At 34.0% G+C, this 23,287-nt stretch overlaps 2 protein-coding genes and 1 long non-coding RNA gene across 3 annotated transcripts; 2 read left to right on the top strand and 1 right to left on the bottom strand.

Moving 5' to 3' along the window:
• Positions 1–5,220: 5,220 nt before the first annotated feature.
• On the top strand, positions 5,221–6,583 carry LOC144568556 (uncharacterized). Its single transcript, XR_013515683.1, has 4 exons — positions 5,221–5,430; positions 5,817–5,868; positions 5,955–6,070; positions 6,215–6,583. It is a non-coding gene; the product is annotated as an uncharacterized LOC144568556 (long non-coding RNA).
• A 3,398-nt stretch (positions 6,584–9,981) lies between these two features.
• On the top strand, positions 9,982–11,644 carry LOC144568442 (peroxidase 65-like). The gene is made up of 2 exons (XM_078318798.1): positions 9,982–10,674; positions 10,751–11,644. Exons 1-2 carry the CDS (start codon positions 10,317–10,319, stop codon positions 11,398–11,400), a joined length of 1,008 nt encoding a protein of 335 aa, XP_078174924.1. The 5' UTR covers positions 9,982–10,316; the 3' UTR covers positions 11,401–11,644.
• A 2,005-nt stretch (positions 11,645–13,649) lies between these two features.
• Positions 13,650–18,742, bottom strand: ARL1 (ARG1-like 1). The gene is made up of 11 exons (XM_078318607.1): positions 18,192–18,742; positions 17,590–17,713; positions 17,409–17,491; positions 17,197–17,308; positions 16,676–16,780; positions 16,270–16,320; positions 16,001–16,087; positions 15,818–15,926; positions 15,526–15,728; positions 14,841–15,102; positions 13,650–13,908 (listed from the first exon to the last, which is right to left on the bottom strand). The coding sequence occupies exons 1-10, from the start codon at positions 18,365–18,367 to the stop codon at positions 14,857–14,859; spliced, it is 1,296 nt and encodes a 431-aa protein (XP_078174733.1). The 5' UTR covers positions 18,368–18,742; the 3' UTR covers positions 13,650–13,908; positions 14,841–14,856.
• Positions 18,743–23,287: the final 4,545 nt, after the last annotated feature.

Genomic DNA, 23,287 nt, shown 5'->3' with positions numbered 1-23,287 from the left:
TAGTATTGGCTTCAGACAGCACACAGACTAAATCAAACCAGAGCTGCGTATGGGTTTTGCGCTGCATGAAGCTAAAATTACTCTGTTAAAATATCTACCCATTTATACAAGGGAAAATTAGATTATGCCACTCCAAATCTCTGAATTTAGAAAAATGTCACTTCAAAGTTTTCATTTTGCTAAATGTCACCCAAAATCTCATATATTCAGAAAAATGTCACCAATATAGTATTAATGTATAATTTTAATTTAACAATTTACGTAATAATTGAAATTACCAAAATAACCTTGATCCAAATTTCCTTTTCTCCTCAGAAATTTAGAAGTATAGGGATCCAAATTTCCTTCTACCAGAACGAAGCTATGAAACAGATGAAATGCCAACCCTAAACCTCTGCTCGCCTCCTCTCCATTGGCAACCTTGGGCTCGCGTGCCTCCTCTCCACTCCGCCCTTCCTCTTCTCTCCGCCATTCCTCTAATGTGAGTCCTTCCTCAATTATGGAATGTAAATTGCATGAAGGATTCGGTCATGACTCATGAAGGATTCTGTCATGACTCTTGGAGGAGGCGATACTTCATTTCTATATTAATGGTTGAGACCGATTCTGTCATGACTCATTTCTATATTAATGGTTGGGTCTCAAGTGAAAGTATAATATTTGTAGCTTGATATCAGGCCTATTATCGTGACTCATTTGAATTTAATTGTTTTGCTTGATTCATGAATTATAGGTAATGACCAGTGATAGTCGTTCATTCCTTTTTGTTTCTGTGATTGAATCATCTTATGCCAACACCGAGCACATTGTACCAGTGTATCAGGAACCAGTACATATTTATTCGTAATATTGCAATAAATAGGAAAACTGAGAGGAGAGGCTCGACGGAAGAGAGGAGAGGATCGACTGGGAGGAAAGAAGACGGGGAAGAGAGGAGACGGTGAGGGTATTATTGGAATATACGAAAATACTACTCAAAATATAATATATTATGTTTATTTTTAAATACAAATGTATAATAATTTGTATAGGGTGGCATTTTTCTGAATATATGAGATTTGGGGTGGCATTTAGCAAAATGAAAACTTTGAAGTGACATTTTTCTAAATTCAGAGATTTGGAGTGACATGAATCTAATTTTCCTTTTATACAATTATACTAGAGTACAGTTTAAACAAGACTGTTAACCAGTACATGCAGGTATAATGCATGCATCCATCGCTCTAGGGACAGTGGGGAGTCACTTCCAGCTAGGACTGGCAAAAAAGCTCGTGGCTCGTGGCCCGCTTGGTATTCGCCCGTGACTCGATCGGTAACAGCTCGTTCGTTAGTGGATCGAGTTAAAATTAGCTCGCTCACTACATACTCGAGCCAGAATTAATGAGTTTGAGTTTGGCCTGGCTCGGCACGAGCCAGCTCGGTATTTAGCGAGCTATTTAATATACATAGTTTAATAGTTTAATCGGATCCGTTCACTTTAGATTAGGGATATTATGGTCTATGGATGTTATAGTCAATGTTATGACAATTGCACTTTGGACTGTGTTTAAGTTGATTGGTAATTTTGTATGGAATATGTGTGAATTAATTATAAGCAATTAAGTTAATTTCTATGAATTTGTTTGATTTGGTATGCATGAATTTATTCTGTGAATATGTTTGTATGAATTTAGGATTTTGATATATTTGTATGTATGAATTTAGCTGTAAAGTTAATTTATAGTAGTTGATTTGCTTAATTATAATTGAATTAAGAGTATTCCTCAGTAATTAGTTATATAAATATTATTTTGTTTTAGCCATAATTGATAAGATGTGTTATGAAAATTTAAGATATAGCAGGAAAGAAAATATACAAATTTATAAATCTGCCAAGCTAGTAACGAGCTAGCTCGGCTCGCTCGGACAAGCCACGAATCGGTCTTGAGCAATAATTTGAGCTTGGTAGCTAAAATTCAAACTCACTCGCTCAGCTTGATACACCAACAAGCCGAGTACGAGTGTGACCTAGCTCGCTCTTTAGCAACTCGTTGCCACCCCTACTTCCAGCTGCAGCGTAAATTTTGCATTTTTGCTCTTTAAGTTTTGCACATATATTTATTTAGGGAGAATTTCATGTATGTCCGTCAAAAATTCCTAATATGATATTTCAACCTTTCTAAATTTCAAAAACTCATCCATTTATTCAATTTATTAATTTTCTATTAAAACTCATTTCAAATATAAAATATTCATTTTATCATTTATTTAAAAAATTAAAATATGTAGTTTTTATAAGAAAAATGCTTCGTCTTCTAATTAATCGGTTTTTTTTAGGACAAATACTTCATTTCTCTTTTTGTGACGCATGCACAATAGTATTTAGGCGCATGCACAATAGTATATAGGCGCATACTTGTGTCTGGGTCACAACTCACAAGTAAGGGTGTGCTCCAATTGGGGTTACGCGGAAGGAGAGGAAGGAACAAACATTGTGCAGAGGGGAACCATGCCTCAGACCGCAATTGCCCGAAGATTTCACCTGTTCTAGAACTGAAGAAGCGGAAAGGAAGCGGAGGTGAACACGTACTGATTTTTGGCGACAATCTTCACCCCAAATCGGGGTGTAAAGATCACCGTTCGGAGTAAGCTTCTTCCTTTCCCTTCCATTAATGAGGGTTTTCACCCTTAATTACATAGCACACCCTAAGAAAATGAACACTAATTTGCTATCAAAACTGATCAATTAGAATACTAAAAAGTTCTCGTAAACACACTACATATTTTTTTTAATAAATGGTAAAATAGTTACTTTATAATTTTAAAAATAAGTTTTAATAGAAAAGTCAATAAATTTGATAAATTTTTGAGTTTTTGAAATTTAGAAGAATAAATATGATATTATGAATTTTTGATAAGAAAATATGAAATTTTGAGGTTTTTTAGGTGTATACATTGAAATTCCCCCTTTATTTAAAGTCAGCATTTGTAATTCGTCCATTTTTATTAATAACCAAAAAAAAAAAGTTTTTTACAAAAGTAACATCAAAATCTGAGTTTTTCCAAATATAACCAAACCGCCAGGCATGCTGGCGGTCCACTTCTATAGCGGACCGCCAGGCACACGGGCGGTCTGCTAGGGACCCGACCGCCAGCGTTCTGGGCGGTCCGCTTTTTTTTTTTCTTAATATTTTCATTTGTTTTAGTTTTTTTTGCTTAGGGTATTTGCTGATGCACGAACGATCAAGAAATTGGAAAAAAAAAGTAATGGAAAGATAGATTTGGTTCTGAGATCACACAGATTCTCAATTCTTTAATAAAACTGATACATCAAGAACTAACTTCTGCCAAAAGACATGACGTCTGTTTAAATACAAACCCTAAAAACAGAAAATACATAAAAAAAAAAACATAAAAGACCCTAAAAACTCTAAAATTATAAAGAAAGGTCCAAAAGTCCATGAAGAAAGACTCGGATCACGAATCTGAGCCCAAAAATGGGCGAAACGAATCATATTGCATGCGCGAAACTAAAATTTTGGGCTGTGGAGTTCCTGTCAAAATTTCAGCCCGATCCGACGGACGGATCAAAAGTTACGCCCTTTTTCGTGAAGCATGCGCAGGACCATATTGCATCATATTTGCCAAAAAATAAAACATTTGATATATTTATAAGTGATGTTGTTTAATTGTAGAAAAATCCAAATAAATTGAAATTTGTATCAATTCTGTGTATTTTTTAATGCTCTACATGCTGGTGTAATAACTTTTTCAGTTTGGTCCCTGTATCAGTCCAGACTTGCTGATTTACCAACAGAGGTCAAATTTAATGTTTTTAGTGCATTGCACTATACCAGCAGCTTTTGCCTAGTGCTTGGCTGCTGAGTTTGGACTTGGTACCATACCAGAGGTCAGTCTAGGGTGCTTTGTGCATGGACAGAGATCTAATTTGAGGTTTGAACATATTTTAGTATCTCTAAACTATTGTTTTAGTACCATAAATATAGAGAAGAAGATCAACAAGCTGTCAGAGGTTGAAATTTTTTGAATCAAGGCCAAGTCCTTAATTAGTGTTATCTTTAGACTTGTGATATCCAACTGACAAATCAATTGAAAGTTATAAAGAGTTACGACATCACTTATAAATATATCAAATGTTTTATTTTTTGGCAAATACTCTAAGCAAAACTAAAACTTCACAAATGAAAATATTAAGAAAAAAAAAAAAAAGCGGACCGCCAGCAGACCGCCCGTGTGCCTAGCGGTCCGCTATAGAAGTGGACCGCCAGCATGCCTGGCGGTTTGGTTATATTTGGAAAAACTCAGATTTTGGGGTTACTTTTGTAAAAAACTTTTTTTTTGGGTTATTAATAAAAATGGCCGTGTAATTTGTTGCATTGCGATTGTAGTGCCAGCGTATTATCATAATTTGATGACAGTTCGATTTAAATTAGTTCAAATTAAACTTTGATTTTCTTAAAAGGAATTATTTGATTTTTATCGTACAATCTGATCATATGTTCATGTACTTAATGACACATCTATAGCCAATTTTTATTATAGCAGGTGTTTTGTCCATATACATAAAATAGTATTGTATTCTTGTGTTAAACCTTCGTCCGATTTTTTTAAAAATATCCAAACAAATAATTATTTTATTAAAAATAACCAGGTTTTGGATGAAATTTTAAAAATACCCAGGCCACAGATTTTTTCTGTGCTCCGGAATTTTTATTCCGGGCCGCAGAAAAAATTTGCGCCCCGAAATTTTTTTTTTTTTTTTTTTAGAATTTTTTATTCTGAGCGCAGATTTTTTCTGCGGCCCGGATTTTTTTTTTATATTTTTTATTTTTTATTTTAGAGTTTGGAGTTTGGAGAAAAAATATCCATCATGTATATGTATATATATGTATGTGTATGTGTATGTGTATGTGTATGTGTATGTGTATGTGTATGTGTATGTGTATGTATGTGTAAGTATATGTATATGTATGTATATGTATATGTATATGTATATGTATATGTATATGTATATGTATATGTATATGTATATGTATATGTATATGTATATGTATATGGAGTAAGGCTACTCTACTTTGCAAAGCAAAACACCTCTTGTGCTTTGCATTTCAAACCATTGGATGTATTTCAAAAACCGTGCAGATCAGATTGATTGGATTTCATTTTTTTCGGAACTGGACCCTCCATTTCATTAAACCCTCCCTCCAGTGACCCCTCTCTCTCTCACGCGACCCAGCCTTTAGAGAGGCGATTTCACCCCCAACTCTCTCGGCGCCACCTCCACCTCCAGTGACAAACTCCTCCCTCTCGGCGCCACCATCTTCCCGATGCTCTCCTTATCCAGTGATCTCTCTCCTCTCGGCGCCACCTTCTCCACCGATAACCACTCCTCTCCTTCTCCAGCGACAGTCGCCCAGACCTAGGGTTTCGGTAAGCTCTCTCCCTCAGAAGTTGTTTTCTCTAATTTTCTTATAATTCATAGCAAAAAACTTCTAATTGCAGACTGGTTTGCTGAAATTTTGAAATCTGTTTGCAAAGAAATTGGTTTGTTGATTTTTGTTGAAATTAGTCGTTCATTAGCACCTGTGAAATTGGATGAAGTGTTTTTGTCCATTCAGGTGTAGAGTAGCTTTATATCTGGGTTTATGGCATCTTCTATACATTGTTGCATCAGATTAATCAATGGTAATAGGGCTTGATTTGGGTTACGGGCAAAATTGGGTAAAGGGGTATTCTACCATACTGAATTCCACTAGATTAAATTGGATATGTTTTCTATTGATCACCTCTTATATTCTTTTGTAACCTTTGCTAAGGTGTGAAACAAGAGGTTAGCATCAACAGCCTTAAACTTGAGTGAAGTCAGGTGTAAGTGTTCTTTTCGTCCATTGAATTCAAACATGTACAATATTTTTTTAACCATTGAAAACTAATTATTGTTGGTTTTAACATAGTAGAACCGGCGTACAAGAAAGCCACTGTGAACTCTCTTTCAGAAGGAATCAACAGTGGTTCAGCAGTTCTAGCAAAAGTGCTTCTCTTTATAAAAGCATGATAATATTGCTCCATTGTGAGTCCCTTTAAGGATCTTGTTATGTTAAGAACTTTATTATTATTATTTTTTTTTTAATAATGAAGGGTTGGCACTGCTGTTGATACCTTGCTCCAGACTGTATATGATGTGTTAGTTTAATAGATTTTGTGCCTTTTTTAGGTATTATTTGCTGTGTCACTCCAATATGTGCTGCTTCATTCTATCGGTTTTTGGGCTCCAGTTTGAAGCCGTAAGAACAATTTATTTCCCCAATCTTGGTTAGAGCTAATTGGATTTCAATATGAAGCAGCATTATCAATTCAAACTGATACGTGTCGACTTTGCTGAACAAATTCTGATAAATGGGAAGCGGCATGTGAAAGATGTTGCGATTGGAAGCAAGAGTTAATTTGATGTAAAGAGAGTTGTAATACGATTAATTGTTGTTTAAACTGATATGTTTTTCAATTTGATGTGGCAATTGGAAGCAAGAGTTAATTGGATGTAAATGTTTGAATACTTTGGATAATACAATATATTCTTCTAAACATGTTGTGCTTAAACTTGCAATATGTTGAAAGCATGTTTAATTTATATTGTTCATTAAAATTGCAATCAGATGATAAAAAATAAAAAATTAAAACTGGTCCTTTCTAAATGCTTGCTCTTTTTTATTCTTGGTACATGGTCTCTTTTTTATGCTTGGTACATGGTACTAATTATAAAATGCTTGCTTCTTATATTATCAAATATCTTTACCTTTACACGATGAAGACATGTTGCAATAAATAAATTAGAGTTGCTAAGTCATGTTGTTCATTTTAGGTATTTTAGGTGTAACCTTTTAGTTACAAATACTTTGTCTCTCTTTTAGTCACAAAACAATAATTCTTCTGTCAAGGTAATTGTTTTAATTTAAGATTTTTTTTTTTTGGCAAAAAATAACACCACCATGACACTACAGGTTTCATTACCACATGAAACACCATCTTCCCCCTTTACAAATTACCAACAAATCTTAATTAATAAAAAGACCTTAAAAACCTTGAAATATAAACTACAATAAGCCCAACCAATCTTAATTATTCGTAAGAAATTAATAAATTCATTGACTTAGCCACGTTTAAAGACAGATGAACTTTAACAAAATGAAACTTGGATTTCAACATAAAACAAGAATAGCAACAAAGATATTTGAATGATCTTGTATTTTCTTATTGTATTTACAATCTGTCTGTACATGGATTTATATGGCAATCAATTACAGAGTCAAATAATAGTCAACCTAAAACTATTTTATTTTTACATTCAGTAGCGTAGCATACTAGTATTCATAAATGCAAACTACAACTACAGAAATTCCTCGTACCAGTATTTTTTTTTTTTAAAAAGGCTTTTGAGCATGTTTTATTAAAGAAACTAGAATCCATTACAAACCAAAACCCTTAGCACACCTGATAGACCTAAATCATAACAAGAGAAATAAAAGAAGTTCATCAAAACAACAACTGACAACCATAAAAGGCACAAGTCTGTAATGAAACGGGCTACATACATCACTCGTACCAGTTTTCAAACACACAGCTGCATATATTCATCGGTGGAGAAGGTGGTGCCGAGAGGAGTGGTTATCGGTGGAGAAGGTGGCGCCGAGAGGAGAGAGGTCACTGGAGAAGGAGAGGATCGGGAAGATGGTGGCGTCGAGAGGGAGGAGTTTGTCGCTGGAGGTGGAGGTGGCGCCGAGAGAGATTGGGGTGAAATCGCTTGGGTCGCGTGAGAGAGAGAGAGAGAGAGAGAGGTCACTGGAGGGAGGGTTTAATGAAATGGAGGGTCCAGTTCCGAAAAAATTGAAATCCAATCAATCTGATTTGCACAGCTTTTGAAGTAGATCCAATGGTCTGAAATGCAAAGCACAAGAGGTGTTTTACTTTGCAAAGTAGAGTAGCCTTACTCTATGTATATGTATATGTATATGTAGAGTTAGGCTGGGGTGCTATGGATAGCATAGTGGCTTCTATGCTACGGCTCAATATTTGAATTTTTAAAATCCAAACGGTCGATCCGAACCGTTCATCTTATTCTCCATATTAATATCTGCTTGGAGACCAAATTTTACATTTTTCTGAATTTTTTTACTATTTATTAAGTATTTTACAAAATTGTTGATCCAACGGTGGCTGCACAAAACAGTAAAACCGTTGGATTAGCGATTTTCAAAGTGGCTTAATAAATAGTAAAAAAATTCACAAAATTATAAAATTTGGTCTCCAAGCAGATATTAATATGGAGAATAAGATGAACGGTTCGGATCGACCGTTTGGATTTTGAAAACTCGAATATTGAGCCGTAGCATAGAGGCCACTATGCTATCCATAGCACCCCAGCCTAACTCTGTATATGTATATGTATATGTATATATATGTATATGTATATCTCTGTATATGTATATGTATATGTATATGTATATGTATATGTATATGTATATGTATATATGTGTATATAATATATGTATAACTCATTTTTTTTTATAATATATGTATAATATATGTATATGTATATATAAATATACATATATATGTATATAATATTTATGTATATGTATATGTATATGTATATAATATTTATGTATATTTATATAATATTTATGTTTATGTATATGTATATAATATTTATGTTTATGTCTATGTATATGTAGATGTATATGTATATTTTTTTTTTTTTTTAGAGTTTGGAGAAAGAAAATATCCATGGTCTGATTTTTTTTAATAATATATGTGTATGTATATATAATATAATATGTGTATAATATATGTATATGTATATGTATATGTATATATGTGTATATAATATATGTATATGTTTATATGTGTATATATGTGTATACATATACATAAACATAAATATTATATGCATATACATATACATAAACATAAATATTATATACATATACATATACATATACATAAATATTATATACACATATATGTATATATATATGTACATATATTTGTATATTTATATATACATATATATACATATATATACATATACATATACATATAGATACATATACATATACATATACATATACATATACATATACATACATACATATACATATACATATACATATACATATACATATACATATACATATACATATACATATACATATACATATACATATACATATACATATACATATACATATACATATACATATACATATACATATACATATACATATACATATACATATACATATACATATACATATACATATACATATACATATACATATACATATACATATACATATACATATACATATACATATACATATACATATACATATACATATACATATACATATACATATACATATACATATACATATACATATACATAATGGATTTTTTTTTCTCCAAACTCTCAAAAAAAAAAAAAAAAATCCGGGCCGCAGAAAAAATCTGCGCTCGGAATAAAAAATTCTAAAAAAAAAAAAAAAAAATTTCGAGGCGCAAATTTTTTCTGCGGCCCGGAATAAAAATATCGGAGCACAGAAAAAATCTGCGGCCTGGGTATTTTTAAAATTTCATCCAAAACCTGGTTATTTTTAATAAAATAATAATTTTTTGGGTATTTTTAAAAAAATCGGAACCTTCGTTAATATCCATATTTTTTAGTTGAAATGAATAATAACCTGAACTTTTATTTATTTCTCTTCATTTTTGAACTTGGAATTGAAAATCTCTATACGAGTTTTTCAATAAATATGGTACTTCAATTTTCAATTAAAATAAGAAAAATCAGAGTTACTCGCATTGCTCTTTTCTATTTCGAAGAATTTGAATTCATACTTTACATGTTGAACCTTGATTTTTAAATTTGAGCTACATTTCTTCCACCGACTTTTACAGTATCCGTCGTTGACACCCCTACTTGGCTTACTACATTAAGGAGGTAAGAAATTGCCAATTTGAGGAAAGGAAAACAGTTAGAAACCATTGATGAAATTAAATGTGTGTGCGCTGTCAAGAAGAGCTCTAAATTTAAACTTGAGCAGTGCAGTTTGTACCTCCTTAAACCACTCCGGTCCTTTGAATCCTCTTTCTATTCTCTCCTCACCTCCAAAACAGAATCCTCTCTGTCAATTCTCTAATCACACGCCTTTCTTCTCCCTTCCTCTCACCTCTTGAGAGGATACCCCCATCGATCTTCCCCCATTATCAAGCTAAACATATTTCCCATCCACGCCGCTATCTCAAAAGAAAGAACCAAAATGGCGCGGCGCCACTACGCCTTCACGACCTTGCTCGTTGTAGCAGTGGCTGTTGCTTGCCTCTCCTCAGCCGATGCCAAGCTCACGGTCAACTATTACAAGAAGACCTGCCCCAGCATGGAGAAGATCATATCCGAAGCCGTGACCAGCAAGCAACTGTCCAACCCGACAACCGCCGCCGGCACGCTCCGTGTCTTCTTCCACGACTGCTTTGTTTCTGGCTGCGATGCATCTACTCTCATTAGCAGCAACCGGTTCAACACGGCAGAGCGCGATGCTGATGTCAACCTCTCCCTCCCCGGCGATGCCTTTGATCTCGTCATCCGTGCCAAGACCACGCTAGAGCTCGAATGCCCGGGTACTTACTTGCTACTTAATTTGATCCTTATCTGTTTGTCTATATTAACTTGTGAATTAATTTTGTAATGTTGCAGGGATTGTCTCCTGTTCTGACATCCTTGCTCTGGCCACACGAGATCTTATATCAATGGTAGGCGGGCCCTTCTACACGGTGCGTCTTGGCCGCAAAGATTCGCTGACATCAACTGCCTCCTCCGCCAAAGGCCACATTCCCCTGACGAACCAAACCATGACTGAAATTATAGGTGTTTTTGAAAAGAACGGCTTTACAGTGCAAGAACTCGTCGCTCTCACCGGAGCACACACCATTGGTTTCTCTCATTGCAAGGAGTACATCGACCGCTTATACAACTACAAGCACGGAGGCCCCAAGGCCTTTGACCCATCAATGGACCCGAGGTACGCGAAGGGGCTCCAAGCGGCATGCGCAAAGTGGAAGTCCGATCCGACCATTGCAACGTTTAACGACATCATGACACCCGGAAAGTTCGACAATTTCTACTACAAAAATATAGAGAAGGGACTGGGTCTTCTGAGGATTGACGAGGCCTTGTTCCAAGACAAACGGACGAAGCCAATTGTGCAGCGGTATGCATCGAACCAGACGGCTTTCTTCAATGATTTTGCACATGCAATGGAGAAACTCAGTGTGCTCGGTATCAAGACAGGCCGGAAAGGCGAGGTCAGGCTCCGGTGCGATGCCTTCAACCATCTCTCTACATAAAGCATATCATAAATATTATCATGAAGAGAAACATTTGACAAAAAGAAAATATTTTTCTAACAATGTTTAAAATTGTTTATCGTGTTGTGAATTGTTGCCCGTAATGTCGTTATTATTGTTAATTACATCGCAAGTGCAGCAAATAATCAATGATTTTTAGTTCAGAATTTTTGTAGCAGAAACGCAGATTACCATTGTCGAGCTTGGATTACAATTTTATAATTCACAAGGTTTGTGTGTTTGTGTGTGTTTTTAATGAAACACGAGCTTTTCTGTGTTCTCTGTTTTTCTTCTTTGGTTCCATTATTTCCTATAACAATGCCTCCTTCACAGGGAGGCATTGAAAATATGAAATTTTTAAGGAGTATGATAATTATACCTCAAACAAAATTTTCGAGCGTGTCCCCTAAATTGTTTAACAGAAAAAAAAAACTTTTAATATTATATAACTTTCATTTTCAGCGCTAATATCCAAACATTTAAAGCTCTGTTTATAACATTTTACAATGCTACTCGCAAGTATTTAAATATCTGTCTACAAGCATTAAAATTTTAAATCGGTATAGTTTTAACTTCTAACTACTTTTGTTTCCAAGCAAAAAATGGAAGGATTCATTTCACCCACTTTTTTTAATTTTTTCTTTGATCATTCTCATCAATTTTCTCGATGATCCGTGATGAATTTTGCGAATCTAAAAATATGAACGTTTTTTATTCAATTTTCTCTTTCAAATGAGATCCATGAAGAATAACTTTCGAGTTATATTTGTGTCGTAATTTTTTTTACCACTTTAAATCTTTGTGACTTTCAGTTTTTTTTTTTTTTGTTTCAAAATAATTTAAACCTCTGTTTACAAGCATATAAACCTCATGTACAAGCACATAAACTCCATTAATAACACTTTAAATCTCTAGAATAAAACATATAAACCTCATGTACAAAGAATTAAAACCTCAACAATAACACTGCATTTACAAAGCATATAAACCTCATATAGAAAGAATTAAAACATTAACAATAACATTTCAAAGCATATAAATCTCAACAATAACATTTCAAAGCACATAAACCTCAATAATAACACTGCATTTACAAAGCATATAAACCTCATGTACAAAGAATTAAAACCTCAACAATAACATTTCAAAGCATATAAATCTCAACAATAACACTTCATTTACAAAGCATATAAATCTCATGTACAAAGTCTTGAAAATTTTAATAGTTGCAGACTGAGATTTCAAAACTTGAAAATTTAAAGTGCTCATGAGTTTTACTTTAAAAATAAATAAAAAAAAATGACTTTAAAATTACTCAAAAGTATTTCTTCATGGATCTTATTTGAAAGATAAAATTGAATAGAAAACGTTCGTATTTTTAGATTCGTAAAATTCATCACAGATCATCGGGAAAATAAATTATAATGATCAGAGAAAAAATAAAAAAAGAATGAGTGAAATGAATCTTTCCGTTTTTAGCTTGAAGACAAAAGTAGTTAGAAGTTAAAATTATACAGATTTAGAATTTTAATACTTTCAGACGGAGGTTTACATGCTTGTGAGTAGCATTATAAAATGTTATAAACATAGCTTTAAATGTTTTGATATTAGCGCTGAAAATGAAAGTTAGATAACATTGTAAGTTTTTTTATGTTAAACTACTTGGGAGACGCGCTCGGATATGATGGCTCAGGGTACCATGACATTTCTCAATTTTTAAATAGTTATATAAATGCACGCTTGATTAAAAAAAAAATTGAATGCTACATTGATCATGTGGTCAGCCACGATTAATTCGTACAAATAAATATAGCACTCGGAAATAAATAGAAGTCCTCAAATTGTGATAAACACAACTCTCTATACTTGATGGAGCGTGCATAATTAAATTTCTCCATGTCATAATCAGTAGTCAGTTGCCAGGATCTAAGAAACCCGCTAACACAATTATAAAAAAAAAAAAATACGCCATGACTTATAAAATATTATAAGAACTCAAAGAACATCTTTGAAACCCACATCAGACAAGTTGCCAAACTTGTGTTACTATTAATAATACTTTTCTTTATTTCATTTTCATTAACCGCCGGTTTCTTTTTCTTTGTGGAAAACAAAATCATTTTTTTTATAATACTGTTCTGTTCATTTAAATTCTGTACCCTTCTTTTCTATATGATATCGTCGCTTTCCAATAACGACGTCATTAACAAAACATTGCAACAGAAGGATAATCAAATTTCAATTGAAAGTTTGCAAAACTAACGCTACCATCTTTTAAATGAAAGGATCTGGTACTGATACAAGCTAGGAGTCTATCATATATCATATACATGCAAGGAAAGCACTTCCTTAATTTAAAGAGAGGCTAGCATATCTTAAAATGAACCCCCCTTAACTTTCCTTTACATCAATTCTTCATGCTAAACTCCTGATCGAGGAAAAAAAATTCAGGAAGAAGGCCGACAAACATCGGAATTCCAAAATGTGCCACTTGCCATGAAAGAGCCTCTAAAAAGTGGAATGAAAAAAAAATGAAAGCAGATTAAAGTAAAGTAAATATATACAACTTATAATACAAAAAAATTACTTATTAATCCTAATGAAAATTTCAATTTACTTCTACATGTTTAAAATATAATGTATACTTTTGCAATATATAATCAATACAAAAGTGCAAATCTGTAGTATGGTTTGAAGTATATAACAAGGTCTGAAACCCCTTTCTCTAGGCTACAGTCAACTATAAAAGGTCATTTGATGAATCTTAAGGTGCTATGGATATAGCATAAGACATTCTGTGCTATTGCCTCAAAAACCTATTGGATTGACTTCACGAATCTAATCCGTTAAAACTGATGTACTTCATCATTGATGTGTTTACATACAAAACTTGTAAATTCTCGAATTCATTTACCATAAAGTTGGTAAAAAAAAATGATTTTTAAGTTTATTTTAGTACATTCATTTTTTGACCACTTGACTTTATATGAACTAAAAAATTTATAATTTTTACATGTAAACACATCAATGACGAAGTATATCGGTTTTAACATATTCAATTCGTCGTTTGAAGTCAGTCTGATATATTTTCGAGGCAGTAGCACGAGACATCTTATGTTATCCATAGCACCTTAGCCAAACTCTCATTTGATACGTACCTAACATGTAAGGGGGCACCACCAGACACTATCACTCAGAAAATATGCATTAGCTTCTATGGTTTTCCTCAGAAAACAGTAGAAGAAAAAGCAAATAGGCCAAGTTTCTTGTTTAAACCATCGACAAGGATCAACTTAGAATTAGAGGCTTAGCGCAGTGGCACAAGTCCTGTCTCTCTACGGAGACACGAATGCTCAACTCTTGCAAAAAGTATCTAAAGAAGATGCAGGGGTATACCGGGGCCCTTTATTTAAAAAAGAAGAAGATAAGGATCAACTTACAAAAAGTTTAATTTAATCAGCAGGGCTTCTTCCTGTCCATTTTAACATGAATGTTGAACCATTTTTTCTTTCTCAACCGATCCTTTACTCTCTCTTTGTCTTTCTCTTTTGTCTCCTTTCCGCTGTCTTCCTCATCCTCCTCTCCACTCTTCGGCCCCTTTGCAGAGTTCTTGACCTTGATACTACTTGAACTTCTTTTAAGACCAGGGTTCGTTGTGTAGGCAGCATGAATTGTGCTTCTTTCACCAAGAAGTTCATCTATCTGCACAATTCATGTAACACGCTTAGTACATTTCATCATAACAAGTATTAATATAATATAATATCCACACGCAAGAGCACACGAGCCCACAGAAGGAAATTAAATAAAAGGGGAAATTTTATGTATACCCCTCAAAAACTTTAAATTACATATCCCCCTCCCCCTCTAGAATTCATAATATCATATTTACCCTTATAAATTTCAAAAACTCACAAATTTACCCAATTTATCTACTTTTCTATTAAAACTCATTCTAAACTTATAAATTACCTCGTTTACCTTTATTAGAAAAATATGATATTATGAATTTTAGAGGGGGGGATATGTAATTTCGAGGTTTTTGAGTGGTATACATGAAATTCCCCCTAAATAAAATGTTCACAGCTTCACACAAATTAGCGGTGGGAGAAGGGTTGAACATACTGCTTGCATTTCTTGTGCATATCTGCTTGTCATCTCAGTAAATTTTGCCAATACTTCTCTATATTCAGACTCAAATTTGGAGAGCTCAGCTCGCTTAGTGATTATCTTAGCTTCTACATCTTTTAGCTTTTCCTTCTCCTCTGAAAAAGGTTCAGCACACATGACCTCTATCGTGTAGCTTGCACTTTTGAAAAAATTATCACCTGCATTAATCAAAAAATAAAATTTAGTAACTGTCCAATGCACATGCTAGTATATGCAACAATCATAGACATGAAAGGGGATAGTATACCATAGACAGCAAATACATGAGTGCCAGCTTTTAGTTCATTTATCTCACACGGCTGGAATCCATCCAATTTCTTGAAAAATGCTGAGTCAGGGTCTTTTGCAGCTGACATCTGAATATAGAGAATGGTCATTGTTACAATGTTTAAAGAAATTTTGACGCCAGTCAGTCAGGTAGCAATCTTACCGAGTTATTTTGCTCAAAGCGGTAAACAGTGAAGCCCAGAAAAAACATGCCTGCTGAGGTAACTTTTCCAGCTTTTATACTGTCCTCCTGTTGAGATAAATAAAAAATTACATCAATCATGGGAGATTGGAATTTCTACAACAACATCAAAATCCTCAAATATTATCTGAGAAAAATAATGAGAGTATTGTTCTGTTCCTTCTAATATTTTACATAGTACAAGGAAAATCAATATACCAGGTTCATTTCTTTTTACTAGACCCCATTACCTGTAATGCAAGGCTCAATCCACCATTCTCTTCTTGCTCAAAGTATAGCAGCTAAAAAGAGAAAAAATGGTAGTTACGAAAATGTACACATGATAGTCCCACAAATAGCTATTATAAAACTCCACACCAAGCAGTAAATCTGTGTGAAATTAAAAAGAGAGCTAAAATATTGTGTGCCTATTCCAGCAAAAGTATTTAAGCAGTGATTAGGAACAAAAGAATATATGCAATTCGGCATCCAGTGAATAATGTCAATATAAACATATACTTTGTTACAAAGCATCTAAAACAAACATTAAGCACATGAAACATCAACTACAGAGATTTTGTCAAAACGGATGATTACCGAGTAATCAGTATAAACATATACTTTTGTTTTTCAGGATAACAAAAATAAATGAAATACCTTAAATTTACTTTTATTAGAAGAATGTACTCTGCAGACAAGTCCCAATCTAGCTTCCTTTTCTGTTATCTGAACCGAGTAGAAATCAGCAGTTTGCTTCTCCACCTATTGATATCCAAAGATTTTAGTTGTGATATATCCTTAGATGAAACATCACAGATGTAACAAAAATACATAGAGAGTTAATATGTCAAAAGCAAAAGGGGGAAGTATCTTGTGACGCATACACAGTGGCATTTGGGCATATGCTTGTGTGTACGTCACAAGTAAGAAAACGAATTTGCTCTTAGAACCGACAAATTAAAAGACTGAATATTTCTCTTAAACATGTTCCATATTTTTATTTCTTAACAAAGGGTAAATGGGTCCTTTATAAATTAAAATATTTTTAATAAAAAGTTAATAAAATTGGATAAATTTGTGAGTTTTTGAAATTTAGAAGGGTATACATGATATTATGAATTTTAGAAATTCGGACAACTTGAGCTTTGAAACCAACTGGCAGGTTATATAACACTAACCTTTCTAACAAGAGACTGCCCCAGCTGAAGCTCATTAACAGTAACAGCTCCGTTTAATGCTTCCTCCAAAACAGTTGCTGAGACTGTTGTTTTTATTGGGACACCAAGTTTACTGACATTAAAAGAAAACCAGTAAACAACATTGTTAATGAGAAAGAAAGTAAAAAAAAAGTTTAATCAGGGATAGTATCAAAGATTTACAGTGTGTTTACCTGAAAAGAGCAGCAAATACTGTATTAACTGTATTTAAGCTAGATAAATCAAGCTCCAATTCCTGATTATCTCCTTCTATAGCCTTGATCCAGAAGGTAAGAAAAATAGTCACTTCAGAACCAGCATTTCATGTAAACAGTATAAATTATCTTCAGATTTAAAAGGCAGATATGAGATTACCTCAAAACCAGAATTATCAAACTGGCGTCGTTTATCCGGGTCTGAGAGAATGTTGTATGAAAATGTGACCTCCTTGAACATGTCAGCTGCCACCGGGTCATCTCCATTTTTGTCTGGATGGTACCTGGAATAAGGTGGAACACTCAAATATCTAGTTTGTATTTTGTTTTTTCCCTAGAAAACTACAAAACACTCACTTCAACTGACATGCATTACAAATTGCTAAGCTAAGATAAGTTGACAATAGAACACCAAACAATAATGCAGAACAACTAAGTTTTGCCACTGTTGAAGTTCATAATTTATTAAATTGGTAAAAAAAGTTTATTTTCGTTTTCAATAGGCATTTGCATTACAAACGGTTCAAACCTAAGCTTAGTTAGAAGGCAGGATACTGCATTTCACTGAAATCAAATTTAAAAATCAGAAACTTATAAAGTACGTTATTTCTTATTATTTTTCCAAACTAAGGGCTAATCCTATTTATTTTGTTTGTAAAATCCAGCTTAAATTGCACCAGAAGTATCTCAAATTGCTCAACAGCAACACACTGCCCAACCAAGGTAACAAATTAGAAAAGTAATGAAAACAGAAAAGAATACTTGAGAGCCATTTTGCGATAGGCGCTTTTTATTTCTTGATCTGTGGCAGTGCGACTGACAGCAAGGACCTCGTACGGATCTCTCCGCTCTTGCTGTTGCGTCCGAGGCTGCTTCTTCCCGCCGGCCGCCGCATCTCCCTTATCCGACTTGAAAAAAGTGGATTTCGAACCGGGCATTTTGTTTAACTCCCGGGCCAAAATAAACCTCGAAACCCTAACCCTAGACTCTCAGTTTCCCGATTGAATCCGTCCCCTCAATATCAAAACGCCAAATGTACAAAATCACGATTAGAGATCAGAATTTGGCGGTGGGAAAACCCTGCCCCCACCGCATCTTCGCATTTGAGCTGGAGGTGACGCAACGAATACAAAGGAGATAAATTTAAATTCAAACCAGACAAAGGCAGTAAGTTATTCAAGAGCTCGATCTAATAATTATTTTTTTGTAAAGAATTGAATTGAAAGGAACCTTTTGAGGTTAAAAAAAATAAAAAGGAGCCAAGAAGGCGAGGAGGCGAACGAGTGTGCTGTGCTCCTAGAGCAGGAGAACACGATAGCTACACCTGTTCCATTACGTATTACCAACAACCGAGGTCGTAATAAACTAATAACTACATTAGTCAAAAGTTACCGGAAATTGATATTTATACATCTTTGATCCATGTGCAGTCAATATATTTTCTCAATAAGCGAACTGTTTAACTGTCTCTCTCGGAGAATATAGTCTGGATTTGTCTGATTAGGAGTTATTAGACCGGGTCATTAACAGAAGGGTATCCTCTGCGGAGTGATAAGCTGCGGAGGTGCGTGGAGTTTTTATTCTGGTCCGTTTATTTTGATCGGACGGATCAGATCAGATCTATGTAGTTTTTAGTTTAAATTTTGAGAATTTTTTAATTCGGACAAGATTTGATTTGATCCGTCCGATCAAAATGAACGGATCAAATTAAAAGCTCCACAGCTTACGACTCTGTAGAGAATACGTTTCCGTTCAAAGATCTCCCGTTGATTAGCTCTTGTAATGATAATCCAACGGTTAGATGGAGCTTTGCATAAAGATCCACACAGTACGTGGTTGTACGAGGAAGACAATATTCATCATTTTCTAGGCCAACCGAGCGGGGTCTCTCTGTCGTTGAGCGAGTTGGTGAAGATGCGCTCCATTTCGACCGTCACCAAACTTCGGGTAAATAATTTAACAGAATAGTTTTGGCTTCATGCAGCGTATAAACTACATGCAAAACTGTTTTAGCTCTACAGTCCGTGCGCTGCATGAAGTCAAGACTAGTGTGTTAAAATCTTTACCCCGAACTTCAGTGTGGCTGACGCCGTTCGATTAGATCTAACAATTAAATTCTCTTTTTTTTGTTGGTGCCTTGGTGGAGATCCACAGCTATTAATTATTATGGATGGGTACGATATTATCGTTAAGTATAAAATCCGGTCGGGTTGCTTTACTTGTGAGCAAAACTATTCCATTTGAAGAAATAAAAAACCGGACATATCCACTGTGATCCTGTGACTCTTTGACTGTGAAGTCAACGAACGCTGAAAACGAAATGACCAAGCTTCTCGTTCTCGTTCAGGGCTGTTGCATTGTGATCATGTGTTGTGCCCAACGTTTTAAATAGCGCGCTACAATGCAATAGTGCTGCTATAGCATTTTTAGATAATTAAAACTATGATATTATTGGCGCTATAGCACTATTATATGGACATAGCGCTACTTTTTTAGCCGTTCCGCTATGATGCGATAAACGATATTTAAATCTTTAGTTGTGCCCATGATTTATTTCCTTAGACATTGGCTTTCCAAAATACACACACAAAAAAGGTAATTTATCTATTTTTGAAAAAAAGGACAATTTTATCAAACAAAATAATTATTGAAAAATATTTTTGTGGGACTCAAATATACATTCTCCGTTAATCTTATTTTTATACTGTATATCTAATCCTTGATCCAGAGCTACAGTGTAATGAACAATATAACTGACAATGGATCCCACTTTTTAGCGAAAAAACTCTGTCCGAAATTTTCTCCTTCCCGATGAGTAAAATGGGAATTTGGAGAAAATTTTGTTTACCTGATTTGCAATTTTGGTTATCCGAAAAAAAAATTACATGAATTACATATGTCTATTTTTCATTTTATGGTCTTATTGCAGTTCCATAAGGTATGGAGGCAACTTATGAAGATTACCCGAATTCCCATTTTACGCATCAGGTACTGTATATATTGCATCAAAGATAAAAAATAATAATATTAAATTTAGATGATCAAGTACAATATAAAATATTGCATCCAAGATAACAAAAATACACTATTAAATTTGGATAATTTGATCCAAGTACAACATATAAAAAAATAGTATGTTCATATTCTATCTTTCATGCACAGGTCGAAAGGTTAGCATGTTTGTACAGCAGCCAAATAACAAACTTCAGCTTATATTCTCCACTAAGACAGAAGAAATCGGTGGAGAAGGATGTGTAAGTTGATACAGTGAAGAAGGATTGCTTAAGGTGATTTCTGCAAAGCAGAAATTAAAATCATAGTTACAAATTTTGAACTAAAAAGGACCAACATAAGCAATTAATACTCACTTTTTTTTGTAGTACTAGGATTGAAAAACCATTAGAATTCAGTACCATCTTGCTGTGTTTCCCCTTTTCAATATCTTATGTTTTTCCTTTTTGTTGTCACTGGCTTGATGGGTAAACTCATTGCATCAATGTTGGAAATGGAGGCTGCATTTGGTTAATGAGACAATTGCAAAATTCACAAATCACAATAGAATGATGCAAAATAGTTAGATTGAGGCTTAAGTTTAGTTCAATTCTTCGGTTGATTTTGTGCGTAATTGAGGCCCAATTATAATATTTCTCTGGAATATACATGGAAAAAACTCAACTGTTTGGTTAGTGGTTACTGAGATGGTCCGTACAAGTGCAAACTGACTGATTAAATATTGAGGTCTCACAGTATTTATTTTGGTTAATTTTTGTTTTATCTAGGTCTAATAAACGAGTGAGTTAGTCTTGCTTAGAGTGCTACCGGATCCAATTCAGTATAAAATTTGAATATGTTGAGCTAATCAACCCCTATATAACAACAGTGGTCAGACAGATAGTAAATGTTACAAGTTTATGACATACTCATTTATTTCAGTATATCAATTGGAGATGTTCAGCTAATTGGCCCCTATTGTGAATAAAGGAACTAGAGGAGTTTATCCGAAAATAATAATCTTTCCACCTATTTTCCTAAATGTAAAGGTTGTACTTCTTTTCATTTCTTATCGAAAGGCTCTTTGCTGGTAAAGGATGAATATGTCTAAGACACTCTCTTCTTGAAAGCACTACAACTGTGTGATACTTATGTTGTTAGTGGGTTGTCAAAGTAGATCCAATGACATCTATATTTATATATTTCATTTCAATAATTTTTTTGAGAAAAAAAATAAAAAAAAACGTTGAGATTGATCAACGTTGAGAAATCAAAGAAAAACATATATACAGTTATTCAGATACTAGCAATTATTATTGAATTTGCAATTTACAGTAAGTTTTTAATTTGTTTCTGTGCTATTCTATTGTGTAAGCTAATGCCTGCATGACCAAAATTATCAACATTAGTGGATAACACATATTTTCACACTCCAACTGACGAGTGGCAAAAAAAATACAGATTATGAGCGACATTGGATTCAACCAAAAGACATTGAAATATTGAATACTTGTTTGAAGTAGCATCGGGTCCGTTTTTATCTTTTGAGGACGTAAAATTAACTGATAAGCTCTCTCTGAGTCAAAAATGTTCATGCCTATCTAATTAATAAATTGACTTGCAGAAATTATTTTTTAAAATATTATATATTATGCTCATAAGCATCAACTTTCCATGCTACGCCATGCGCTTTTAGAACAATAATGCCATGCTCATAAGTTGCTTTGTCTCGCCTGGGTAGTGCCAGAGAAAAAGTTTGTTTTGGTTTATGATACTCATATTCATAATTTAAAATAAAGGACTACCATGATAACTAAACGTTAACAAATAATATATAACAAACAAAAAAATCAATTTGAATAAAAGACGGGATTAGATAAGAATAAATAGGAGGAAGCGGAAAGAAAATAAAGAAGAGTATGCATTTGAGTAGGGCTGCAAACGAACCGAACCAAATCGAATCTGCCCTAGTTCGAATTCGAATTCGAAATAATTTCGAACCAAACCCAGTTCGAAATTGAAATAGATTTCAAACCTAAAAGGTCAGTTCGAATTTGGTTCGGTATAATTCGAACTAGTTCGATTTGATTCGAAATTAGTTCGAAATTAAGACAACAATTCGATTAAATGATTGATTATACAGATGTTTTTTGAAACAAACAAAGTACAATCTAAAAGGAATTGAGATCTATTACAAATCTGTTACAAATCGAAACAAACAAATTACAATCTAAAACAAATAAACAAAGAACGATCGAAACAAACAAAGAACTATCGAAACAAACAAAGAGCGAAGGAGAGGCGACGGCTTCCTGAAAGAGCGAAAAGTTGATTTTTAGTCGGCTAGGTTTAGGCGAGACTGGGAGCGAGAGAGGAAGAGAGATGCGATGTTCATCACAAATTAATTGGATACCTTTTTCCGCCAATGCAAATAGTATTTAATAGTCACAGAATTTCTTTTATGTGGGGCCCACAACCCAAATTTTAAACTCCGGAATCGAAATCAACTATTAAATGCAATTAAATACAGCTCATAAAGAATGCGCAGCTCCCAAGAATTTGAACTCGCTTACACGGAAACGAGTCCAGGTTACAACCCATCTCCCAAGAATCTGAACTTGCATCACAGTGTTACAGAACTTGCTACATACAAAAACATAAAACAACCTACAGAAAACCAAACCGCTGCCCACTAGCCTTCTTCTCAAATGTAACGCTTTCAAACAGTCAAAAACTTAATTCCAACTCATCTCCCTCTCGTTAGGAAACGAGTCGAGCTTACCTTTCGAACCAAAAATATTCGCGAATCTATTTCGATCGAATCTGATCAAGTTCGAATTCGAAATTGAATTAATTTCGAATCGAAC

The sequence above is a fragment of the Carex rostrata genome, chromosome 17 (genome assembly GCF_964058835.1).
Source record: "Carex rostrata chromosome 17, lpCarRost1.2, whole genome shotgun sequence".
NCBI classification, from domain to species: domain Eukaryota; kingdom Viridiplantae; phylum Streptophyta; class Magnoliopsida; order Poales; family Cyperaceae; genus Carex; species Carex rostrata.
This window is presented reverse-complemented; position numbering and strand designations above follow the sequence as displayed.